Below are 22,197 nucleotides of genomic sequence, written 5' to 3' on the forward strand. Positions count from 1 at the left end.
CCACGTGCTCTATAAGTATTTTTATCCAGCGCAGAGCTGGATTGCGGTGTGAGCTTCACATATGCAGTGGAAACAAAAGACCTCTTAATATGATTGGTGAAATGTCTGGTGCGCACAACATGTGTACAGTACTGTGTGTGTGTGTGTGTGTGTGTGTGCGTGTGGTGAACTCCGGCAGGTCACCCAACACCGCCTTTACTTGGCCATTACCTCACCGCTAATATGAGCCGGGGTTACGGAGAGCCGGCCACCGACCGTCAGGCCTCTCGCTGCGCGGCGTGTGGGAGGGAAATCAGTGTGATCGCGCCGCGCAATTATACAGCTTCTATAAATGTCTTCACTCGGGCTGCAAATGGACGTATTAACGGCACACCGCGGTAAAATCAGAAATCCTTTCTCCAGCTGAACGAAAGCATGAAAAGGGAGAAAATCTGAAAAGATCAATGAGGCGACACAGAACTATTCAGACTGTACCTCTGTGAGTGTGAATGTGTTTGTTTACAATGCAGTAATGTCAGTATTCATTGGATTTTACACAGTTACTGTGTTTTTAATTCTCAGTCAGACTCCAGCTGTTGAATAATCTAGTCTCCACTCTCTCTCTCTGTCTTCCAGGAGGCTGTGGTCCACGCCGAGGCCGACTCCCACCCCCAGACCGACCCGTCGGAGCTCGCCCCCCGCCTGTGCCACCTGGTGAGATCGGAGACGGGCTACGGCTTCAACCTGCACAGCGAGCGCTCGCGGCCCGGCCAGTACATCCGCTCCCTCGACCCCGGGTCGCCCGCTGACCACGCTGGGCTCCGACCGCAGGACAGGCTCATCGAGGTAAGAAAGCGTGTGTGTGTGTGCGTGTGGAATTTTTGAGTCAACACAGAAAACAGTGAGCAGAAACAGATGTCTTGATCGACACACTGAAAGAAAACCTTCCTCAAGATGCTCCTCATTCTTCCATCCCCACCATGTGTTTTCATTATCAGTCGTTGGTGTCCTTGTACTGTTGTGGCTTTTACACTCACATTTCCAGTAAATGATGCTCATCTAAAGCTTTGCTGACATTAATCTATTGAGTGTTTTCTCCACGGCCAAAAAAAACCCCAATATTAAGCAACCTTTTCCATGGAAGCTGACAAAAGATGAACTGAACTATACTCATTTTCAAACATTTTCATCAAAGGATATCGAAATCAAACAAAAATACAAATAAAGAAGGTGTAATTTGTGGATTATAGATCTTTTTTTATAAGCAGAAGTTCAAACTAAAGCTACTGGAGTTGGAATATTTGCCAAGGTTCCAAAAGATTTTGCCGTCTCCATCGTCTGACCGAATAGCGGCCCCGTCTCGGTCTGCTATCTGAGCCGTCATCCTATCAGCAGCCGTCACCCTGGTGTGTTTCTAAGGATAAGCCGGGACCTGGAGCCGGGAGCTGGTCTTTATATGTCAGAACGGTTAGATAGAAGAAGATAAATAAAGATTATCAGGACTGTCGGCTTCAGGTCTGTCTGTTCTCAGAGGAAACGACAACGTGTTTATACAGTATATCTAATTCCTTTACTATTTAATAAAACATAAAGTGTATCAGATAAGAAAGGATGAAATGATGTGAAGATGCGTGGTCATGGTGAAAATAAACTGAATAGATAAGTTTGTGCTTGTGCGTGCGCGTGTGTGTGTGTGTGTGTAATAATTACAGCCGCCTCTGACCGCGCATCAAGACAGCGCTTGTGCTATCTGTCAGCAGCTCGTTACAGAGGTGAACAACCATGACAGATCTCTCTCTCCCTCCCCGTCTCCCGCCGTCTTTTTCTCTCGCCACGCCCCATTACACCGGAGTGTGTCGGCGCTGTAAAGGCTATGATGAGAGCTCGGCTTTCCGCCGATGTTTGGCAGCGGCGCTGACACCAGTGAACGCCTCGTCAGGTTCTGCTTCAGCGGCGTTGTACTCCCAACCTCTTCACAGGCTCCGCCGAAGGTCGCGCGAACGTGCGCCGCCCTCACTGGCTCATTGTGCGCCCTTCAGATTTGACACTTGCGTTATTATCAGTTTAATCTCTTCTTCTAAAATCTCCATAAGTGAGTGTCGGAGTGTGTGTGTGTGTGTGTGTGTGTGTGTGTGACAGGGTGGAATCTGGCTTGGCCCACAGTCAGCTGGGAACGGCGCCAGCAACACACAACCCCTAAATTGGATTAAATGGAACAGAAGATGGATGGATGGCCGTCACAGGGGTTACAATTTCATATATCACAGTCTTTTGCCAGAGGATGAAGAAAAAAATACCGCCGCATGAACACACGGAAAGTAAAACCCGCTCATGTTACAGTCGTCCGCAAAAATGTAACGGCACTGCGAGCAGGACGAGCCGGAGTCGGGCACGAGGCAGGCCGCTTACAACTTACTGCTGGAATGCATTTTACTCAGAATCCATTTGGACACAATAGTGGAAATTCATTTTTACATGCACGTTATCTCGTCCAGCTGCTCTGTGGCAGTATTAGAATTTATCTTTATTTACAGTCAAGTCTTCCAGAGAGGTCAGTGAGTTGATGTTGGCAAACCGATCTGACCATCAATCAATAACTGAGTCATAAAACATGTCGTCTTCATGTATTCCAAGGTGGGGAAACTCTGAAAACTAGATCCTCAGCTTGAAACGCTTAAAAGCTCCGAGGTTAGGGATTATTTAACCAACTTAATCATTTAAACTTTGTGAAAGAAACCATTGTGATGCCCGGCACGGTCTGTCTGAAAGCATTTGGTAAAAGCTCCAACAAGGACTGATGCTATTCTTATTCTTATGAGAATAACGGGATGCTTTGTAGTCATTTGGTGCTGCACTTCTGGTTTAAGAAGTTTCCTTTTGTAATACATTATACAGCTTTTTATTTTACAATATGCTGCTCATTCTGATCTCTTGAAGTCACTGCTGTTTTTGCACACTAGTATTTACAGACCTGGCTCACTCGTGTGGTCTGTAAGCTTATTTTCTGTCATCGTTGAACCTCTTGTACTAATATCTTAAAAGCGTCTGCAGAGTATCTGAGGCTGTCGGTCTTTCTGAAGCTCTTCTAAGAATAGTGAAGAGCATCTCACGTCACATGCGTCATGCTCACAGAGCAAATGCACTGGAAAATGCACACACTAAAACACACACATGCGCAGACACACACAGAATCGTGATCATGAACGTCGGGTGGCTCTCTCCTTTTACTCGCACACTATTAAGAAATTCCCTGAGGCTCCATCCCATGAGAAACACCGTTCCTCCGGGTTCCTACAGCCTGTATTAATTAGCCAGAGAACTCGCTGCATTGTCTTGTGTGGGACGGAGCGTTAATGAAGTGTGTGAAACATGACACAACACCTGTCGTTAGGCCAAATACTAAGATGTTTGTTCCCACTGTATCTGACTGTACGTCTGGCCAGGTGACTGATGATCTCTGTTTTATCAGTCTGTCATGTGTTCCGAGGTGTAAAAAAACAAAAGCAGACCTTTATATACTTTTGACGAGGACAAGTGAGGTTCACACTTCATTTACAGTGTTGTATTCCCTCCAGCCTCTTCTTGTTCCCTTCAATTTACCCCATTTACTTCCTTTCCTGAATTACCCATAAAGTCCATCTCTTTGCAGCTGTTAGCCTGTAGTTCGGTCTCTCTTCATTTATAAGAGCAAAAACAAACCAAAACAGCTTGGTTATTATTTTTTTTCTTCATTGTTCCCTTTCTGCTCTTATTATAAGCAGAGAATTTTAAATAAATTCCCCTTCAGGACGCTGACACCTGAAACCCGCACTATAGCCGGAGGCCGGGAGAGCCATCAATAATTGATTGTGTACCGACACTAAGTTGGCGTGTTGTGATGCCGAGCGGCCCGGCAGCCAAAGTCTGGACAAAACTGTCGAAACACGGCATCAAGATAAGAACCGGGCAATAACAGACAGTTGTGTTTTATCAGCTGTGCAAGCTGTAGAGGCCAGAGCCACGCTGCCGCATAGGTTGTAGACCCCCGCGCGTGTGCGTTCAGAGTGTGCACGTGCACATTTCCCATGATGGCTTGGGGCTGGATCCACAGCTGCACACACAGATGACCTAAACGCTATAAATTCACCGGTCACAGCGTGGGTTTCAGTGAAATTGTGTTTATTAGGTGCAGAAGGCTTGAAAAAAAGCGTGGAGCTGTGTGTAATCAGTGTGTGGGTGTTTGGCTCCCCCTGCTGGAGAGATGAGGTGACACAGCTTCACACCCAAACTGGCACATGTACAGTTTATCTGTTGGCGCAGTTGTAGGAAATAAAAGTAGATCTAAACTTTCTAAACTTTCTTCTTTAAACACCTGCAAGGCAGTTTTTCCACTTAGTCGTTTTTCTTTTAGCACAAATACATGAAATAAATGTTCTACTTTTTTTTGTCCTCCAGGTAAACGGTGTGAACATCGAGGGCATGCGGCATGCAGAGGTGGTGGCCTTTATAAAGAAAGGAGGAGACGAGACCTGGCTGCTGGTTGTGGATCCAGAGACAGACGAACACTTCAAGAGGAGGGGAGTGATTCCTACAGTCAACCATCTCAAAGGTGACTCTGAACACACACATTTAAGCAAATTGTGTCGACTGCACTGGAACACAAATGAATAGCTTGGCCTCCTGTTTACCGTTTCCACAGATTATGACGGCCCCTCCATGTCCAACGGCTCCTCGGGCCCTCAGATCAACGGCAGCTCCACCACACAGTCCATCAGGTCCACACACTCAGACCTCAGCAGCCAGGGCAACAGCACACAGGTGAGTGTCGGAGGTCAAGCTTGATCTGTAGTTTTCTACATGAAATTAACATTTGCGACGTCTTTCTTTACTCAACGTCTCCCCCGTCCAGCTGGCGGAGGACGAGGGCGGCCGGCTGCTGGACCCGTTCGCTGAGATGGGTCTGAGTCTGAGCGCCACGGCGGCAGAGGAGAAGATGAAGGTCCACTCCAAAGAGAAGAAGAAAGCGCCGCAGATGGACTGGATGAAGAAATACGAGCTCTTCAGTAATTTCTGAGACAAACACTCTTCAGAGACCAAAGGACAAAGTTCTCTGCTTCCTCCTTAGAGGACCCGTTTGTATTGTGGGAAAACGTCCCTTCAAATACACAGACCTGTTTTTTTCTCTCTCTCTCTTTCAAAGAAAGAACCAAGATGACTTGCGCAAGAAAAATCACTTCTTCCTGGAAATAAATATGACAAGAGGACGAAGCTGTCAGGAGGATTTGACTTTTGAGCCTCTTCAGACACTATTTAACCTTTTTCCTTTCACGTACAACACAAATAAACAGCTGAATGACTCCACAAACCTTCTGATCTGCTCAGACGAGCTTATCAAAGTCGTCACGCGCATCGTGTCCTGCAGTCAGCGCGGAGCACCGCAGACACGCCTGCGCAAATTTTTCCAAAGACCCCGTTACTCTTTCCTGTACTCTCTCTACTGCGACAGACTCCTTTCAGCATCTATTTTTATACTGAATGATTATAAACAGCTCTAAATAACCCGTGTCCCGTCATGGCGGACGGCGTTTTAAAGAGTTTTATAGACACTGTGACATTAACGACTGTGGATGTTGTGGGAGATTTTTGGCTCACCAGTCAAAAAAAAAAAAAAAAAAGAAAAAAGAAGAAGAAGAAGCCTAAAGACGGATCACTGTGAAAGACTGGAGGCCCTCCACCTCCAGCCCATGCATCGTCTGTTTACCGAGATGCTCGTTTTTAGTGGATCCTTCATGTATCTGCTTTTGCAATGAGTTAATCAACCGATCACCAGCTGCGTCAGATCAGAAGAAGAGATGTTTTAACAGTCATGGAAAGAGTGTGAACACTACTTTGATCCTGCAGAGTGTTTCTCTTCACACCAGCAGCACAGAGGGAGGCGCCACTAGCTTCAGGCGTGTCGGAGGAGCGATCCAGGCAGGTTTCTCGGTGAAAGCTCCGTTTGTACAGCAGAGGGCAAACTCGCCTCGCCGACGAGAGAGCTGCGCACAGAGCGGACAGAGTTCATGTTTATGCAGACGTCGTTCGTCATTTCATAATGTTGGAGAAATGAATTTGATGCCGATGACAGAAACTTGGGTAATTTGAAAGTTTGTGCCGTGGCGGATCGGGTGGCTCCTGACAGGTGAGGCAGAGAGGAGGATATAATGTGAAGGTCGACGGTATTTGTGACTGTGACTTCAACTTGAAAGCAAAGTGTTCATATGAAGGAGAACAGAAGGAGATGTTACAATTTTATATCAACTGTTGAATGGAAATGTAAATGATTAGCCAAGCAGAAAGATAATAACACGTCAGTATTAATTGTTGATTTTTTTTCTTTCGTTTGTTTGTTTTCATTGTAAGTCTCAAAAGGAACTGAGATTGTAAACAGCTTTCATTCATTGGATAAATGACTGTGTGGAAGGTGGTGCAGCGGGCGTAGTGGTTCGTATCTCACACTGAGAATAAGTCCAGGCTTGTGGGGCCTTTTCTATGTGGAGTTTGCATGTTTTCCCTGCGCGTGCGTGATCCATCCGTCCATAAACTTACGTATGCGGTTGTGAGGAGACGTATGTGTTGCTGTCCGCCTCTCGGACGGGCAGAATTTGGGTGGAGGCTGACGGGAAAAGCTCCCGGTGAAGCCAGAGATGCTCCGGAGGTGGGAGCCGTCGAGCTCACTGAGGATTATGACACACACAGGGACAGCTCTCACACACATGCTTAGCGAAAACTGTGTGTGTTAGGAAGGTATACAATGTCGCCATCCAGGCTATGTTGATGTGAAGCATTAAAGAAGTGTTTTTTTTTTTCCCACTCGTTCACACCCTCAGTCTTTGCACACAGTGTCTTAATTCATAGGTGAGCATCAGTTTTGTGTGCTTCAGAGCTCGCTCCTTATTTCCTGACAGTCGCAGCTGAACGCTCTCTGGTCCTGTGGCTCATGTATGTACAATAAACTCACACAGTGTATATGGGAGGTTGCATTTTTCAATAAAGTGTGACAATTTGGACATTTGAAATTATTGTCTTTGTGCCTTAAATCAGTTCTCTGTCGAGTGACGTGCAAGAACTTCTCGTGTTTTTGTTTGGTGTGACTGGAACTACCTCTTTCCCGAACATTCCTCCTTTTTACTGGTTGCAGTATCCCCTCATTCGCCCCCGTTTCCTCTCTTTCAACCCTTCTCTCCCTCTCTCTCTCTCTCTCTCTCTCTCTCTCTCTAGCTGAGGATTATGTCCGTGTACAGTTTCAGTTTCACCGTTCTCGCTATTCTCCACCCTCCAGCTGCCGTGAGCGTTCGGGACACACAAAAATAAGGTTAAACGGAGGTCAGAAGCGTCTTTTCATGCGCATGTGGGAGAGTTTTCAGTGGGTTTTTAAGGGAGATGATTATGTTTTGGTATTTGATGTGTTGACTGGACGGAGGTGAATAACATGTGGCTGTATTTTGTCTGCGTCTGTCTTTAACCAATTGTGTGTGCTTTAGCTTGGAGCGACAGTGGTTGACCAAGCGGTCAGATGTTTTTACTGCTTTTCCCGCACCAGATGTGTAAAGTTCTGTGGAAATGTTTCCCAATCCAAGGAGAAAGGAAAATAAAATAAAAAAAATAATTGCTTTACACCCACAGTCCCCCCCAAAAAAATGAGGTTGACAGACGACTCTAACACCACGTTCACACTGACACCGGCCCGCTAAGCTCACGTTGAACCGCACCAGCGTTTGGCCCGTCGCCTGCGGTTCAGTGTCATCGTTTGCGGTGCGATTTTTTTGTTTTTGATGGGTCGACATTTCCCACGTTCTCCGTTCACACGTCTGCGCTGAGCAAAGTCCAGCCTGCTTTCCAGTCCTGGGAGACACCCAGATCAGCTGACCCTTATCCCAAAGCCAAGCAAACACGTTCACGCTGACCCTACACCCACTCTGTGGGGTTAAGATTACAGCGGCTCAAACTGCTGCTATAAATGTGACTGTGTGTGAGTCTGTGTGTGTGTGTTTGCTCTGTGATGGACTGCTGACCGGTTCTGGGGCTGCCCTTCTGTCATCAATTATAAGTTGGAATCAATTATTGCTTGTTGTTCCACCAAATTAGGGAACAAGGTATAAAAAAACGTACATGTTGTATTTTTCTGTATCTTGGCTGTATATTTGAAAATATGGATGATTATTGCTGTCTTAGAATTTTAATCAGTAAACTGACAAATTGTCAAATGTATTAAAGAACCAGAAAAAAAAAAAGGTGACATGTCTCTGCCTGTCCACTAGGGGGCACGCATTAAGCAACTATGCTTGCAGGAAGTAGGGCAAACCTTGGCAGCCTGGGTCTGAGGCTACATCCTTTCTGCCCCACCTGATCTTCCTAGAAATGCAGAGCAGCACGTGGGCGCATTATCTGTCTCCCCCCGGGAGGCGAAGGCAGCGGCGAGGCGCTGACGCCAGCGCCTCAAAGGACAGGGACGGTTCAAAGCACTCTGCAATTTCACTGCAGTGAAAAAAAATAAATAAATAAGAAAAGCAAGAGAACAGAGGCAGAGAATAGAGCCACAGGTGGGCACTTTCTGTTGAGCACATCCCAGCAGCCCATGCAAGCATTTCTACTTACTACTGATGATAGATGATTGCTCGTCTTGCCCCCCCCAGGTCTTCTCTTCACCCCTGCAGGCGCCTGCACCTTTTAAGCTTTTTCGCTCTATCAACAATTGTTTTCACCTGTGCTTTACAAGCTTCGCTTTTATTCTCTTTTTCCTGCCGTTCTAGGTTTTTTTGGGTTTTTTTTTTTCCTCTCTCTGTTTCTGTGCCTGGGATCCCACTTTACACCTCGGCGGCGCCGCCGTCCCACCCAGGCGTGCCACCCATTCCACGGTGCCAGTGCTGCCTGGGATGCCTGCAAGAGAGAAACCAGAAACTGGCAGGGAGGGGTGGGGGGTGGGTGGTGGTGGTGGTGGGGGGGAGACGGGAGGAGACGGGGAGGTGGAGGGGTGCATCCCCATGGCAACGGTGTGTTTTTGTTGCTCGTGAGTCAGACAAGCGGTGAGTCACAGTCAGGAGGAAACACACACAGACACACACACACACACATAGAGTTACATTCATACTCACTCTCCCACTCACTCAGAGAGAAGCCAAATAAGGACAGCAACATGCTCCAAGACAGAGAGAGAGAAGGGTAAAGGAGGGAGATAGTTTGATAATTTGTTCAAATCGAGAAAGAAAAATAAAGAAAGGAGCAAAGTGTGTGTGCTGAGAGAGGAGAGTGCGTGCACCAAAACGGAGGGAAGTTGAAGAGGCAGAGGGCACGGCGTTGGCACATCCCCTCTCTCCCTAAAGCACACTTCACTTGGGTGGGGGTTACGGAAACACACACACACACACACACACACACACACACACACACACTCTCTCTCTCAGACACACTCAGACACACCCAGCTCCTGCACACCTTGGCTTAACTCACTAAACCGCTCGTTTATTGTCTGACGCCTACGGATCGAGGAAGGCCATCTGGCTGCGTGCAGCATATTTGGCGAGTTAGGTTTTTCTGAATTTCGCAGGCGTTTAGACGCTGGGAGAAGTCAGCGCTCGAACAAAGCCGGGGCTTTTAGACGACAGAGCCGATCGCGTCATGCTTTTGAAATATAAAAATGCGTAACTCGTCACCCGTGTCCCTTGTGACTGGTTTGTGTTCCCACGGCCATTTGCTTGTTCTCTTTCGGTGGATGGGAGAGTCCTTCAGGTGGAGGAGATATTTAAAAATCAGAGCCAGGAGGTTTATATTACTGTTGGATTTAACATTTTTTTCACAATTACCCAACGTGGCTGGCCCTCAATGAATGGCTGTTTTGGCTACTGCCTGACTGAGCTGCAGAAAATAGAACTTCCAGACCCCTGCGATGAAGTGTGTGTGTGTGTGTGTGTGTTTTTTTTTTTTTACAATATCATAAAAGCTGAATTACTGCAAGTTCTCACCTCTCCGCAAAGCTGACTCCACTCATTGTGTTTATGACCTGCGATATCAGACATTTGTCTGTGCTTTTTCTTTCGTTCTGCTCATTTCAGTGAGTTTTAATGATGTGATATATCACCAGATTCAGCATTAACACCATAAACGACCTAATTTACTAGTCTTTCAGATCGAGCCATGAAAACTTTTGAAAAACAAATAAATATGTAACATTTCTCCTGTTTGTAGTCCCTCTCCATATCTCCTGAAAACAGCCAATCAGAGCACAGCGTCGATGATGTTTTGTGGCGGGTTTATCTAGCAGATAAGACACTGGAAATGTCACTTGTTTTCCAACTGCTGGGTTTTTCTCTCAGCTTTTTTATGAAGCGCACAGTGAATCAAAAACTTTGTCTTCCATTGTTTAATGGCGCATTCTCGTTAATCTGGCTCCTGCTGCCGTTAAACGGCAGGTGAGCAGCAGGTGGAGAAAGCACGGATTTTAAAGGTTTTATGGCCGGAACGTGAAGGAGGAGGAGGGTGGGGTGGGGAGGGGGCAGAGGTCACTTGCTAAGTGGGCAGGCCAGCTGGGAAGGAGCGCTGCGGGCCGACGCCGGAGCCGGGAGGCCGTAACGAGGGAGGGAGAAATGTGGCGCGGAGCTGTAAAGGCTATGGGGGCCGCGGCGCGTGTGCATGCCTGTTAACACGCGAGTGATTAATGGGACAGAGGAAGTCGCCCGGCCATGTGTCAGTCGACATGATGTCAGCGGTTGAACAGAGGAACAGAAACACCATGTGGCCGCAGATAGGCTTCCTCTCTCCTCGATCGCCGCCCGCCGAGCGCAGAAATTTACTGTCTTACACGTACTGTACAATAGTTTTCGCGAGTTCCGCAAACAGAAGCCGGCCAGCTGCACGGTCGTTTTTCCCTCATTCTCTGCGATTATTCCCATCAGTTCCCTCCTGTTTGTCTTCCTCTTTTGCTAAATCTGTGTTGTCAAGTGGTTCTGTTGGGATTTCCAGAAACCATGAGTTACTCCGTCTTTTCTGCTCACTTCAAAAAAATCAGTCTCTGTTTCTTGTGTTTATGTGTCCTGAGAGTTCATCTGTTCCAGCTCCGATAGCAGGGGTCTGACCGGCTGGGCGGTCAGCAGACTGGCTGTCTGGGTGTCTGCCGGGCCGCCGGGATGGATGGGCGACGGCGGAGGCGAGGCCAGCCGTCTGTGTCAGCAAGAGGCGCTATCAGAAGAAAACCGAGATAGCGGCGGAATAAGTGGGAGCACAAAGTTAAGGGAGTGGGAAATCACTTAACAGGAGGGAGTTTAGGACCATATTAGATAAATGAACAGGTGCTGAGTCAGAGAAGTTATTGAGAAACAGGGCAGAAATGAGGGGAGTGAGGATAGAAAGAAAAGCAAAGGGGGGGTTCAAAGGTGGTCTTGGTTGGATATTTTTAGCCTGTCCAATGGAAGAGGGCGGAATCTTCTCAAGGGGTTTTTTCCAGAGGAGTATATTTAGAGCTGGGATGTGTAAAAAAGACAGAGGGAGAACATTAGGGATGTGCACTGTACACTAACGCCTGCCTGATGTAAGAGTCTGCAATAGGACCACACACATTCCTCTGTTCTTTCTGTGGCGCTGCCCCGGCTATATCGGTCTCCCCGTCACTCGCTTGACGGCTCGCTTCGCTTCGCTTCGCTTCACACAAAGCAAAACATGTCGCATCTACGCATCCCGGCACGCTATAGGAACATATATGTGTACTTACAGGCCTTTTTGATCGATTTCCTAACATACAGTACACACACATTCTTGACCCAGTTTTGAAGCCGGGGAGCAGCTCGCTGAGAGTGAACGCCCTGAAGACAGGTCTAACGTTCGAAAACGGTTGATGCCCAACAGCTTTTCAGCACATCAGCTTTCGGCAGGCATTCCAGACACCGCAGATCAGACAGCGATTTTTCCAAACGCCAAAGCAGCTAATGTGGTATCGAGCTGAAGAGGGGAGAAGGAGGGACAGCTGAAAAAGCAATGCTAATAATATTGAGAGAAATGAGAGAGAACGCGAGAGCGGTGTGGTCTTCGTATAGCTCGCTGAGGATAATAGCATGCAGAGAGAGAGAGAGAGAGAGAGAGAGAGAAAGAGAGAGAGAGAGAGAGAGGAGAGTGAGTGCAGAGCCGCAGTGACGCCATTGTGGTTCCTCAGCACTTCCTGTCTACCGCCGCAGTGTTTGTGTGTTCTGTCTCCACGGCAACTGCCAACACATAAATACCAGAGAAGTAGAGGAGAAGGAGAATGAGAGAGGAGAGAGAGAGAGAGAGAGAGAGAGAGAGGGGAGGCAGCTCGGAAAGAGAAAATAAGAACAGACCAGTCAGAGTCAATCGGATCCACTCGGACCCTCTCGACTGGCAAGTTTTTGAGCCCGGCGAAGACGCGCCGGTCCTTCGGCGGACTTTATGACTTGAGTTCTTGAGCAGCTTCCAGGGACGCGGTCCAGCGGTGAATGAGGTGCAGAGAAGTTATGACCTCAAATGTCCCGGGACCGGGTCAGGAGAGAGGATGAGGGGAGAGCAGGTCCAGGAACGGGTGGAAAATACCCAGGGTGCAAATTTCCGGGTGGAGATGAGGGCGAGAAGAAGGATGAGTTGGCAGGTCGATGAAAAGGCCATCTATCAGCAGGCTGGTAACAACCGTACCATGCTGCTCGACTTCCACAAAGCTGCGGACAAACATATGCTCCTTATGTGCTTTATTGAGTTTCCATGAGAAAAAAAAAAAGTCTTGGACACACATGCGCTCGCTCACCCTGCCTGGAGAAATAACTTTCGTGTGGCCTGCGGCTCTGAAAACTTAGGAGTGTGTGGAAGCTTTTCCCCTCTGTTTTTAAAACCAGAATCAATGTATTTGTAATTTCCATGATCCACTTTAGTGTCCATGGAAGCAAAACATCAATTTCCAACAGTACATCAGTTATTTAAGGAATCCATTTTTCCAGAAATACTTTAACTGTGTGGTTAGAGTTTAAATTGGAGTTAAAATGAAAATGGACAAACCAAAAACTCATTGAAAAAAGGGAGCGGATCCAAACGAAAACCAGAGACAAAGATCAATGCAGCGGTCAGCTGGTGTATCAGTCTATAGGACGCTCTTTACAGTGAAAACAAGAAAACATGCAGTAGTGACAGTACATCCTACATGAATAACTTTATCTTGAGACTGAAGCCTACTGGCTTTCTTCTTGTTGTCTAATATACAGGAATGGAAGCGATAAACCCAAGACCTATGGGTCACGTGCACATCCTTCATTGTGCAAAAAAATCTGGATATTAACCTGGATCAAGGGGATCAAACATAAGGCCTGGGGGCAGAAACTGGAAACACAAGAGGTGACAATCGGCTCACCAAACCACCCAAAAAATTGTAAAACTTCAAAGAAAACTATATTTTTTTTAACATATTTCTTAAGAATAGTGGACACGACACAACACTGAGACATATCGGTGATGCTGCCATGACAAATATCAAACTAGCACGAGCCTCGAAGCCATGCTGACATGGAGAGTTTGTAAAAACATGCATAATGCAACAACTACAGGAGAAGCTATTTGGAAAATTCACTGTATTTGCAGCAGAAGTTCTCAATAAAATTGGCTTTATGTTGAGATTATAGTCATTTTCTGTAGTAATTGTTTGTTTTGACAAAACAAGGACATGTGCATCATGTGTACTCTGCGAATGAACTAAATTATTAATGAAATTCATGCAAAGGATGATTTCAGATCCTTATTTAATGAAAAATGGCTAGTGCCATGAACAGATGTTTTTTTGAGGTATTTTACCATGATTCAAATACTCACTACAGTACAACTTTAATCCATCCAAACTACAAAGGCACATAATAATCTACACCACTGAAGTAAAGGCCAATGTGCCACAGGGAACTAAACAAAACTGTTTTTTTTTTCTACTTTTGATAAGGTAAACCACGATGCTGACCACAAGAGCAACAGCTGAGCCCAGAGTTATGGTCTGGTCAGCTGCCTGCATGGTTTGCGTGTTATTCAAAGGCTGTTATCTTTTCACTCAGCAAATTCAACATGATATTCATGTTCTGTTCCCACCATCAGCAGTCATAAATTGCTCTCGTCTTCCACAAAAAAAAACAAAAAAAATGTGACAAAAAAGCAGGGGATTGTGGACAAAGTGTATGATTGGAGCGTTCATAATGAGGGGAAGTGGATGCGCTCTTCTCAGCAGTAAGAACCTCTGGCCAAGATCAAGTCGCTCTTGATAAAAGTGGTTAATCTGGTTAAAAGCATACCTTTCAGATTAGCTGGCATTGTTAGCATCTTTTTTTCTCTGATTTTCTCCCAGACCATTTTTCCACTTGTTGCATAATTGATTCTGACTCACCATGACAACCAAACGGGAGAAGATCTTTTTTATTTATTTATTTTTTTTTCAGACCTGTGGCCCAGATTAGAGTCACTTACAGTCTTCTGATTCACAGTCAGAGATTTGTCATTTAGCCAAACGGCTGACAAACAGGAATGGGTGCGAACGCACATGTTAATTATGAAAGATTTGTTTTTACAAGAGAGCGCTTAAAATTCAGAAGGAAAAAAAAAAAAAAGTGCTGTGCAAGAAAACGTACAATTAACAGACGTACAATCTGCTTATGTGTACGTATTTTTGCACTGGCACACGAGATTTTTGTGCCTGGTCCACGCTTGTCACTGATGTCTTCAGAAAACGACCTTATCCCTTCGAACGAAGGCACACACAGTCACGCACACACTCATTAAGATTTACAGCCATACTTAGATTTCAATAAGCATTACACAACTATGAAGGCCAAAGGGCTTCAGGTGGAAAAGACTGACTTTCATCATCACTAAATGCATATCATTTATCTCTTCGCTCTGGAAAAATGGAAAGAGGCGGCGTCACTCTTTTGCAGTTTCTCTCACCGACTTCATTTAACTCATATTTCAAGATTGAGACAAGCCCTCAGAACTGAAATCCATCTCGCTCGCCTTTGTGACGGATATGTGCTTTTGATATGGATCCCTTTGGTTATAGCTTCGGTGCTGCATGTGGCAGTGCTGACTGCCAGGCCTGAGAGGCAAAGCGAGCGGGAAGTGTGCACGGCATCCTCCGCGGTTTACGCCGCAGAAATGAGATGGAAATGGTTCAGTTACTCACAGACATGGGCTCAGTATAAAGGTGACCCAGTTAATGCCTTATCGAAAACGACAGTATTTGTGTGTGTAAACAAGACAATATATATATATATATATATTATATATATATATATATATATATATATATTGAAGCTCTAAATTCAAGCAAATCCATATTTTAATATTTGCTGAATATCCAAAAAAGGTACAGGTATTCATTAAGCGTTGGCTGTTATGCAAAGCTGCAAATCCCCAGTGAAGAGGACATAGAAACTGAGGTCTGTAAACAAAACATCGTCTCAACCGAAGACAAACGCTGCGTTGCGGTCATGTGTCTTACTGGCACAGTCATTTTGCCGAGTTTGAGTGTACATGTTGCTAAGAAACCCGTGTGTGTGTGTGCGGTTGTGGAATGTGTGACGACTGCGCTCACAGGGGCGTGGTTATACAGGACTTTTGACACACACACACACACACACGCACGCACGCACGAAGGGAAAGAAGGGGAAGTTGCAGATCTGGGAACAGCCCCTCTCAGAAGACCGTCCTGTCTGGGGTGGACTGACAGGTGCAGGATTAAGCCTACATGGAAAAACACCTCACATGCAAACCCAAATAAAACTCCAGTTTCCAGATGTGCAGCGGCTACTCAGAAGCACTTGTATAAGTTATTGATTATAAATATTTGCCTCCTTAAATTAGGACATTATGTCACAAGTGAAGTGGACTTGTTCTGGGTTTGGACTTTTTAAAGTGCATTTATATGAAAATGTTTCCACTCTTGACACGGCGAGAGGCAGACTGGATCGATGAGTTAAACACGGATTTTGAAACCACACAAGTAAAGCTCTAATGTAATTCTGTCACAGACGACCCGTGTGTGTTTGTCCCATGAAACGCTGCATATTTAGCTTCTGCCCTTCCTGCCAGCTATTGACTTAAACAGCCTTTGCTCGTTTATTAGCAGCTGTGCAGCCAATTATCTCCCTGCCCCCTTTCCTGTGTTCAAGCAGCAGCTCCAGCCATGCACAGGGAGGAGGAGGAGGAGGAGGAGGAGGAGGAGGAGGAGGGAGGCTGAGGAGGAAGGGGAGGGTTTTTCTCCTCTGACATCGTCATAAAGGAATCCCCTCTGCAGGGCCGGGCCCGCCCCCTCGCTTACTCTCACCCCTGTCTGGCTCCCAGACACACTCGTTCACACACACTCCTGTCTGCACCACTAAAGGAGGAACGGACTGACAAGAGAGACAAAGAGTGGAGAAACGGCAAGGAAGCGGACGGCGACAAAGTTCAACTTTCAGAGAGCGGCACTGAGAGCGGGGAGGAGGCGGACGCCGCACGGCCAAAAAGGAGTATAAAAAGTGTTATCTCAGGTAGGTGCAGCATCACGCCTGTGTCTTCTGAATCCACGACTGTTGCCTTTTTTCATTTTACTGTTTTATTACTGATCCGGCGAAAAACTGTCCGCTTTTCCTCTGACTTCTGTTCTTTTGTCTTGAACAAACAGATAAGTTACTCCACTCCCTGCAGCCTGTTGATCAGAACGCATGAAGTAAAGTCTGTTGCTCTGCTAATGGCACTGGAATATTACCCCGCCGTGAGGTCTGCCACTGTGGACCGACTCCATTACAAAGGTCAGATGTATAGTTCATTTTAATGGGATGGCTTAACGGCTGCCTGCTTGTCTCTTGGTTTCATTTAGAGATCATATCACCACCCATCTGAGGATTTACTGTCTCCACGTATTGTTTTGACCTGTTCATTCTTGACAATGTGTTCTCAGTCTGTGTGTGTGTATATGTGTGTGTGTGTGTGTGTGTGTGTGTGTGTCATCCTTCCGTCCATGTGTGTTCTCCATCTGTCTGCGCGTCCATCAGTCTGCGTGTCTCGCTCTGCGGGGTGTTTCTGGCAGCGCCGAGTGCGAACAGAGGTCATAAAAAAGTTTTAGAAAAAGCGACGGAGGCATAATAGTAGTGCTGAAGCGAGGCCGGAGCTGCTCAAACATTCCTCTCATTGTTCAGAGGCCCTGTAAGTCTGCGAGCTCCCAAACCTCCATGAAAGGAAGGGAATCCAGCAGCTACTGTAGCTAACCCACTTCCAGCCCAGAGATCCCCGCTGACTGTTTCTGTACTCCTCGCTCGCCCTGCTGTCTGGCGTCTCTTTGAGGATCCGGTGCAGACCCAAGTGGCCGGCAGAGAGCAAAAACACTCAGCTGACAGAGGATGGTTTAATTTAGCCACATTGCAGGATTTGTTGCTTTGCCCTCCACCTCCATGCAACTGACTACGACTTTAGATCAACTTTATGCTAAAGGACATGGGAACGAGTTTTTTTTTTTTTTTTCCTTTCCCTTCTACAGTAAAGAAACATGAGGGTGGAAAGGCCAGATGGATGGATGATTATAAGGGACGGATGGAGGGAGAGAGGAGCGCGAGGAGGAGAGGGCGCTGGGGGATGTAGAGCTTGAGCCATGGCTTGGGTGGGATGGTTGAAAGAGTGGGTGTGCCCCGCGGCGATCGGTAGGAATGGGCCTGAGCTCAGGAAACCGTGGCGTAGTGGAATAAAAGTGTGCATGAATGTGTGTGTGTGTGTGTGTGTGGTGTGTGTGTGTGTGTGTGTGTGTGTGCCTGTGTGGCTCAGTGGCAGCAGGGCAGCTGTACACTAAGTACAGGGCTGGTGGTGGTAAGGGTGTTGGCAGGGAGTCAGGCTGAGGATAGGGTTACACACATTGGGCTGCAGGGAGTGGAACACGGGTTTGGGCTGGGCTCCCTGCTACTGAGGCTAGCAAGAGACTTTGAGCCTCTCTCTCTCTCTCGCTCTCTCTCTCTCTGTTTTGCAAATCTGGAGCTGGAAATACTTTTTTTATTCTCAGACTAATGTCCCACATGTGGCACACGTTCCATTGATTCCGGGCCAGCCAATGAATGGCTGCCTTTAATTCAAAAAAAAAAAAAAAAAAAAAGCGCAGCGGCGGAGTCGGGCCCGAGTTGTAGTCTGAATGTCACTGAATGTCACGGCCCCCGCAATAATTACACCCTCTCACGCAACATGAAACAAATACAATCTTACTCACATGCGCACGCATACCCAGACGCGCACTCCGTCTGGTAGGAAGTGAGCCAAGGTGTGGTGGTGTATATTATGAGTGCTTCAAAGATTTAGGTTGGAGCGTTTTGCAATTTCAGAACCGTTTTTTTTTTTTTTTTCTTTCTTTTCTTTCTTTACCTGTTTTGCTGAGCCTGTTAGTTGGGAGTCTAAAAAAGCTTGAGTAAGCAAACTTTCGCAAGTTTTACAACATCTTTGCTCCAAGGTTGACTGGGGTTATTGAGTTTTGACTTGGTCACGTTGAAAAGTTTGTGCTTTTTTTTTTTAAAAAAAAAGAAAAAAGTGTGGATTTGTGCTGCACTTGCAGACATTACCCAAGCATATTGAACTCGGATATTATCGTTACTTTTTTCACATTTTCTTCCTCTCTGAGTGGACAGTTGCGTTTTTTTAAGAGGTGTAATGATTACAGCAACAGTTATGAAAAGCAAACACAGCACGGCCTAAACTTTAAAAGAGGAATTCAGATTCAAATATGAACTGTTGCGTTCTCGTGTTGACATTACGTGTTGAGCTATCACACTTCAGTCACCGAACAAAATGTGGGCTGGAAACAAAAGCTCTGCGAAGCGGTGGAAAGATACCAAAACACCACGTGCTTCAGCTTTGAAATATAATCATTAATGAAATGTCACAATGGCAGCTTGTGGAGCTTTGTGTTCGCTGTTTGCCCCGAGAAGCCGTTCGCAACCTGGAGGTGTGAACCGCGTCGGATCGGTACGCATCCGGCGCCGTTCCTGGTTTGGGAGATCCAGCGAAAACCCGACATGCACCGTTTGCCCAGCGGCCCGCTGACATACCATGTTTGTTTATTGATGGGGAGCATATTGTGTGAGGAAAGGCAGACTGCATCCGGCCTGTGAGCATGTGTGCATTTCTTAGTGCATCTGCGTGCGTGTATATGTGTGTGTGTGTGTATACACACACACAGACAGAAAGGGCATGGAGAGACAGAGAATATGTGTTGAAACAACAAGAGGTTGAGATCCAGCTGTCTCAACAGAGGCTTTTCCACTTAACTGTGTGCCCTTGTGTAAACGGCAATGTCAATTCTGAACCGGGCCTGAAGGGTAGAGATGGTTTGAGAAAACAGCCAGCGGCCACGTCTACACTCGAACCCTCGTTCGCCGTGCGCGCGCATATGTACATAGCAGAACACACACAAAGCGTAAACTATACACCCAGAAACCATCAAAGAACCCACACACACAATGCCGCAGTCTACCAGGACCCTCTGCAAACACTCCGACTGTACTCGGGTTCATCTGCTGGCGATCGTCGCGCCGTGATGCTAATTTTCCTACCCGATGCCTCCGTCAGGATGCAACATGTTGGCAGCGTTACGAGCGCCCAATAAGCTCGCAGGCCGCATGCCGGGAACCTTGTGATTATTTCTAACCATAATAAACATTCAATTTGAGAAGAGAGTAACAACAGGATTGCCTGAAAAGAAGAAGAAGAAAAAAAAAAAAAACAAGGCTGTTCCAACGCAAAAGTGAGACATGTGGCGATCCCGGCAAAACGGGTGTTTGAGGTGAGGTGTTGGACGGCGTGCGTCAACCAGAATGCCGTCATTACAGGGGAAGGGAAGGAATGAGCTCATGAGACATGAACGGCTGCGGGTTCGACAGGGGGAGCGCGGAGGGGGGACGAGCAGCAAACCGATGGAAAAGATGAAAAGGCAGAGAAAATAACACACGAGATGAGCCAGTGCCAGATGAAAGGATGAAGGGATCGGGGGTTTTAGGTCGAGGAGTTAACGGGGAGTTAGCGTACTGTCTTTGATGGGCGCCGGGACCTTGACTGACCTTCTGTCTTGATACGGCGCGTACAGAGAGAGAGAGAGAGAGAGGCCTAACGTGGCAAATCCTGAAACAAAACGGCATCTAAAGAAGCTTAATAAAGTTATCGGGGAAAAAAATGCAGGAAATGATGTCCTCAAAAGAGTGAGAGGAAGAAAATAGGAAACGAAGTTTTGCTCTTTTTTTTTTCTCTCTCTCTCTTTTCACAGTAGCTCCAAAATCACAGCTTGTTCCCAGCAGCTGTAATTTGGAGTCACCAGTTGATTGAACAACAGAGCGAGAACATCAGCCTGGGGGAAAAGTGGAAAATGCCTACAAACCAAAGCTTTTTTTTTTTTTTTTTCCTTCGTCTTTATAAAGTTCTCGGGTTGTTTTTTTTTTTTTTTTTAAGGTTTCGCGCTATTTTCGGAAGCTCTTTCCTAACTGTCGGGCCTCAATTTGTGAAACAATGATACAGCGTTAGCGTTAGCGGCCCGGGTTCACGGTGTCCCTGGCACGGCGCTGCGGCCCGGCCCACGGTGACAACAGGCGGCCGCCGAAAACATATTTAGAGTCTGGAGTTTCCCAAAAGTGTCCCACTGACTCATACCTTGTATACGGCGGAATATTCACGGTGGCTGAAAATAAAAACGACCTGAAAGGTTGGAGGGGGGGGGGATGATGGCAAAGTGGCATTCAGAGCTTGGAATGGAATTCAATTATATTAATGTCCTGTTCAGACAAGTAAAATCTTACAAAAAGGAATTCAGAGTAGTATGCTGTGCTCCGGGGGCAATCGGTGCATGTACTTGTCCTTCTGCAGGGATGTCAAAGGGTTTGCATAAGAGCTGATTAATGTTTTACAAGAAAATAAAATACAGCTTCTTCACATGATTTTTTTTTTTCACAAATGAGATTTAGTAGTGAAGGAAATACTGCCCACTTCACTTCGACCTTTTTTTTTCTCCCCTCTCTCTTGCTCTGTCTTTCTTTTCCACACGAGAGGCACAGATAAAGGGGCAGAAGAGGGCAATCGTCTTTAAAGGGAGTGCCACTTGACTGGCCACTTCCTTCTAATCTAATTCTCTATTCTGTCATTGAAAAGCTATTTTTAAAAGAGGCCACGGGAAGTCTAGGAGTTAACAAGAACCACGCACATTCAGCTCACAGGGCCGAGAAAGCACACAACCGTGATCTGTGAACGACGCACATCTTTCTCGCAGATGCCGAGATGATGCATAGAAGGTGGTTTTTTTGTGTTATTTATTATTTGTATTGTTGATTTCACGTCCTCCTTTCACAACAAACCCCCCCAGTTGTCTCTGCCGGCCAGGGGAATTCCTGGCAGAGTGATTTTTGAGACTACAGGACAGAATCACATTGCCAGGGATTTCCAATGGCTGACATGAAGAGAGCAGCCTCTTTAAACTCCCACGCCATCGTCGTCGACACACTCGCGCTTTCCGATTTGCATACTCGCATGCGAATGAGCGGCCGTGTCACCGACAGATGCTCGCCTTGAAAGCCCGGCCGTGCGGCGGCAGGACTTAACCCACATGTGAACAGTGAGTGTCTGCCATGTTCACAGTGGTTAAGTTCTGCCGCCACGGGGCTGCAGCCTGCGGGGGGGTGAGGGGGCACTGTAAAGGTCAGGGAGGGGCCACGCCGCATCAAACTGCTGCACTTCAAATCAACGCCAGACCTCAGACGAAGTGTGACCAGCGCGGCTGATCTCGAGCCGTTTCATAGCCTTCAAAAAACAACCCCGAAATATGAACTCAGTTCTGTATAGGAACAGGCAGTCTGTGAGGTTTGGCTAATAACTGCTAATTTGTTGAATTATCTGAAACCGTCCAGCGTCGTCTGCTAAATGTCAGCCGTCTCATTAGGGCAGAAATCCGCCCGTGTTCCTGCAGGGCGAGCAGTAAGTCGTCTTACCGCGGGCTGCCAGGCTCTCTGGGGACTTATGTGTGTGTTTTATTCATATTCGGTTCACAGTCCTACTTGTTGATCACTGCATGAGCCTCTGTGTCTGCTTGACGTGCACGTGTGTGGTGTTCGTGTGTGTGTGTGTGTCGCCTCTGTCCGCCCTCCTCGCGCCCTGCTGGGTCGGCCTCCTGTGCCTGCTGTGCTGATAATCAGTGTGTGACGTCGGCTGGCTCAGTTCAGCAGGAACAGGGGACTGTTCTCATTTCCA

General features: G+C 46.8%; 1 protein-coding gene across 1 annotated transcript in view; it reads left to right on the forward strand.

The window, feature by feature from the left end:
* Positions 1-5,876, forward strand: part of LOC115387344 (Na(+)/H(+) exchange regulatory cofactor NHE-RF2) — a 36,025-nt gene extending 30,149 nt beyond the window's left edge. The window contains exons 3-6 of the mRNA XM_030090024.1: positions 616-825; positions 4,414-4,567; positions 4,658-4,776; positions 4,868-5,876. Coding sequence (XP_029945884.1) covers positions 616-825; positions 4,414-4,567; positions 4,658-4,776; positions 4,868-5,032 — 648 coding nt within the window. The 3' untranslated portion in view covers positions 5,033-5,876. The remainder of the gene's footprint in view (positions 1-615; positions 826-4,413; positions 4,568-4,657; positions 4,777-4,867) is intronic.
* Positions 5,877-22,197: the final 16,321 nt, after the last annotated feature.

The sequence above is a fragment of the Salarias fasciatus genome, chromosome 4 (genome assembly GCF_902148845.1).
Source record: "Salarias fasciatus chromosome 4, fSalaFa1.1, whole genome shotgun sequence".
Classification (NCBI taxonomy): domain Eukaryota; kingdom Metazoa; phylum Chordata; class Actinopteri; order Blenniiformes; family Blenniidae; genus Salarias; species Salarias fasciatus.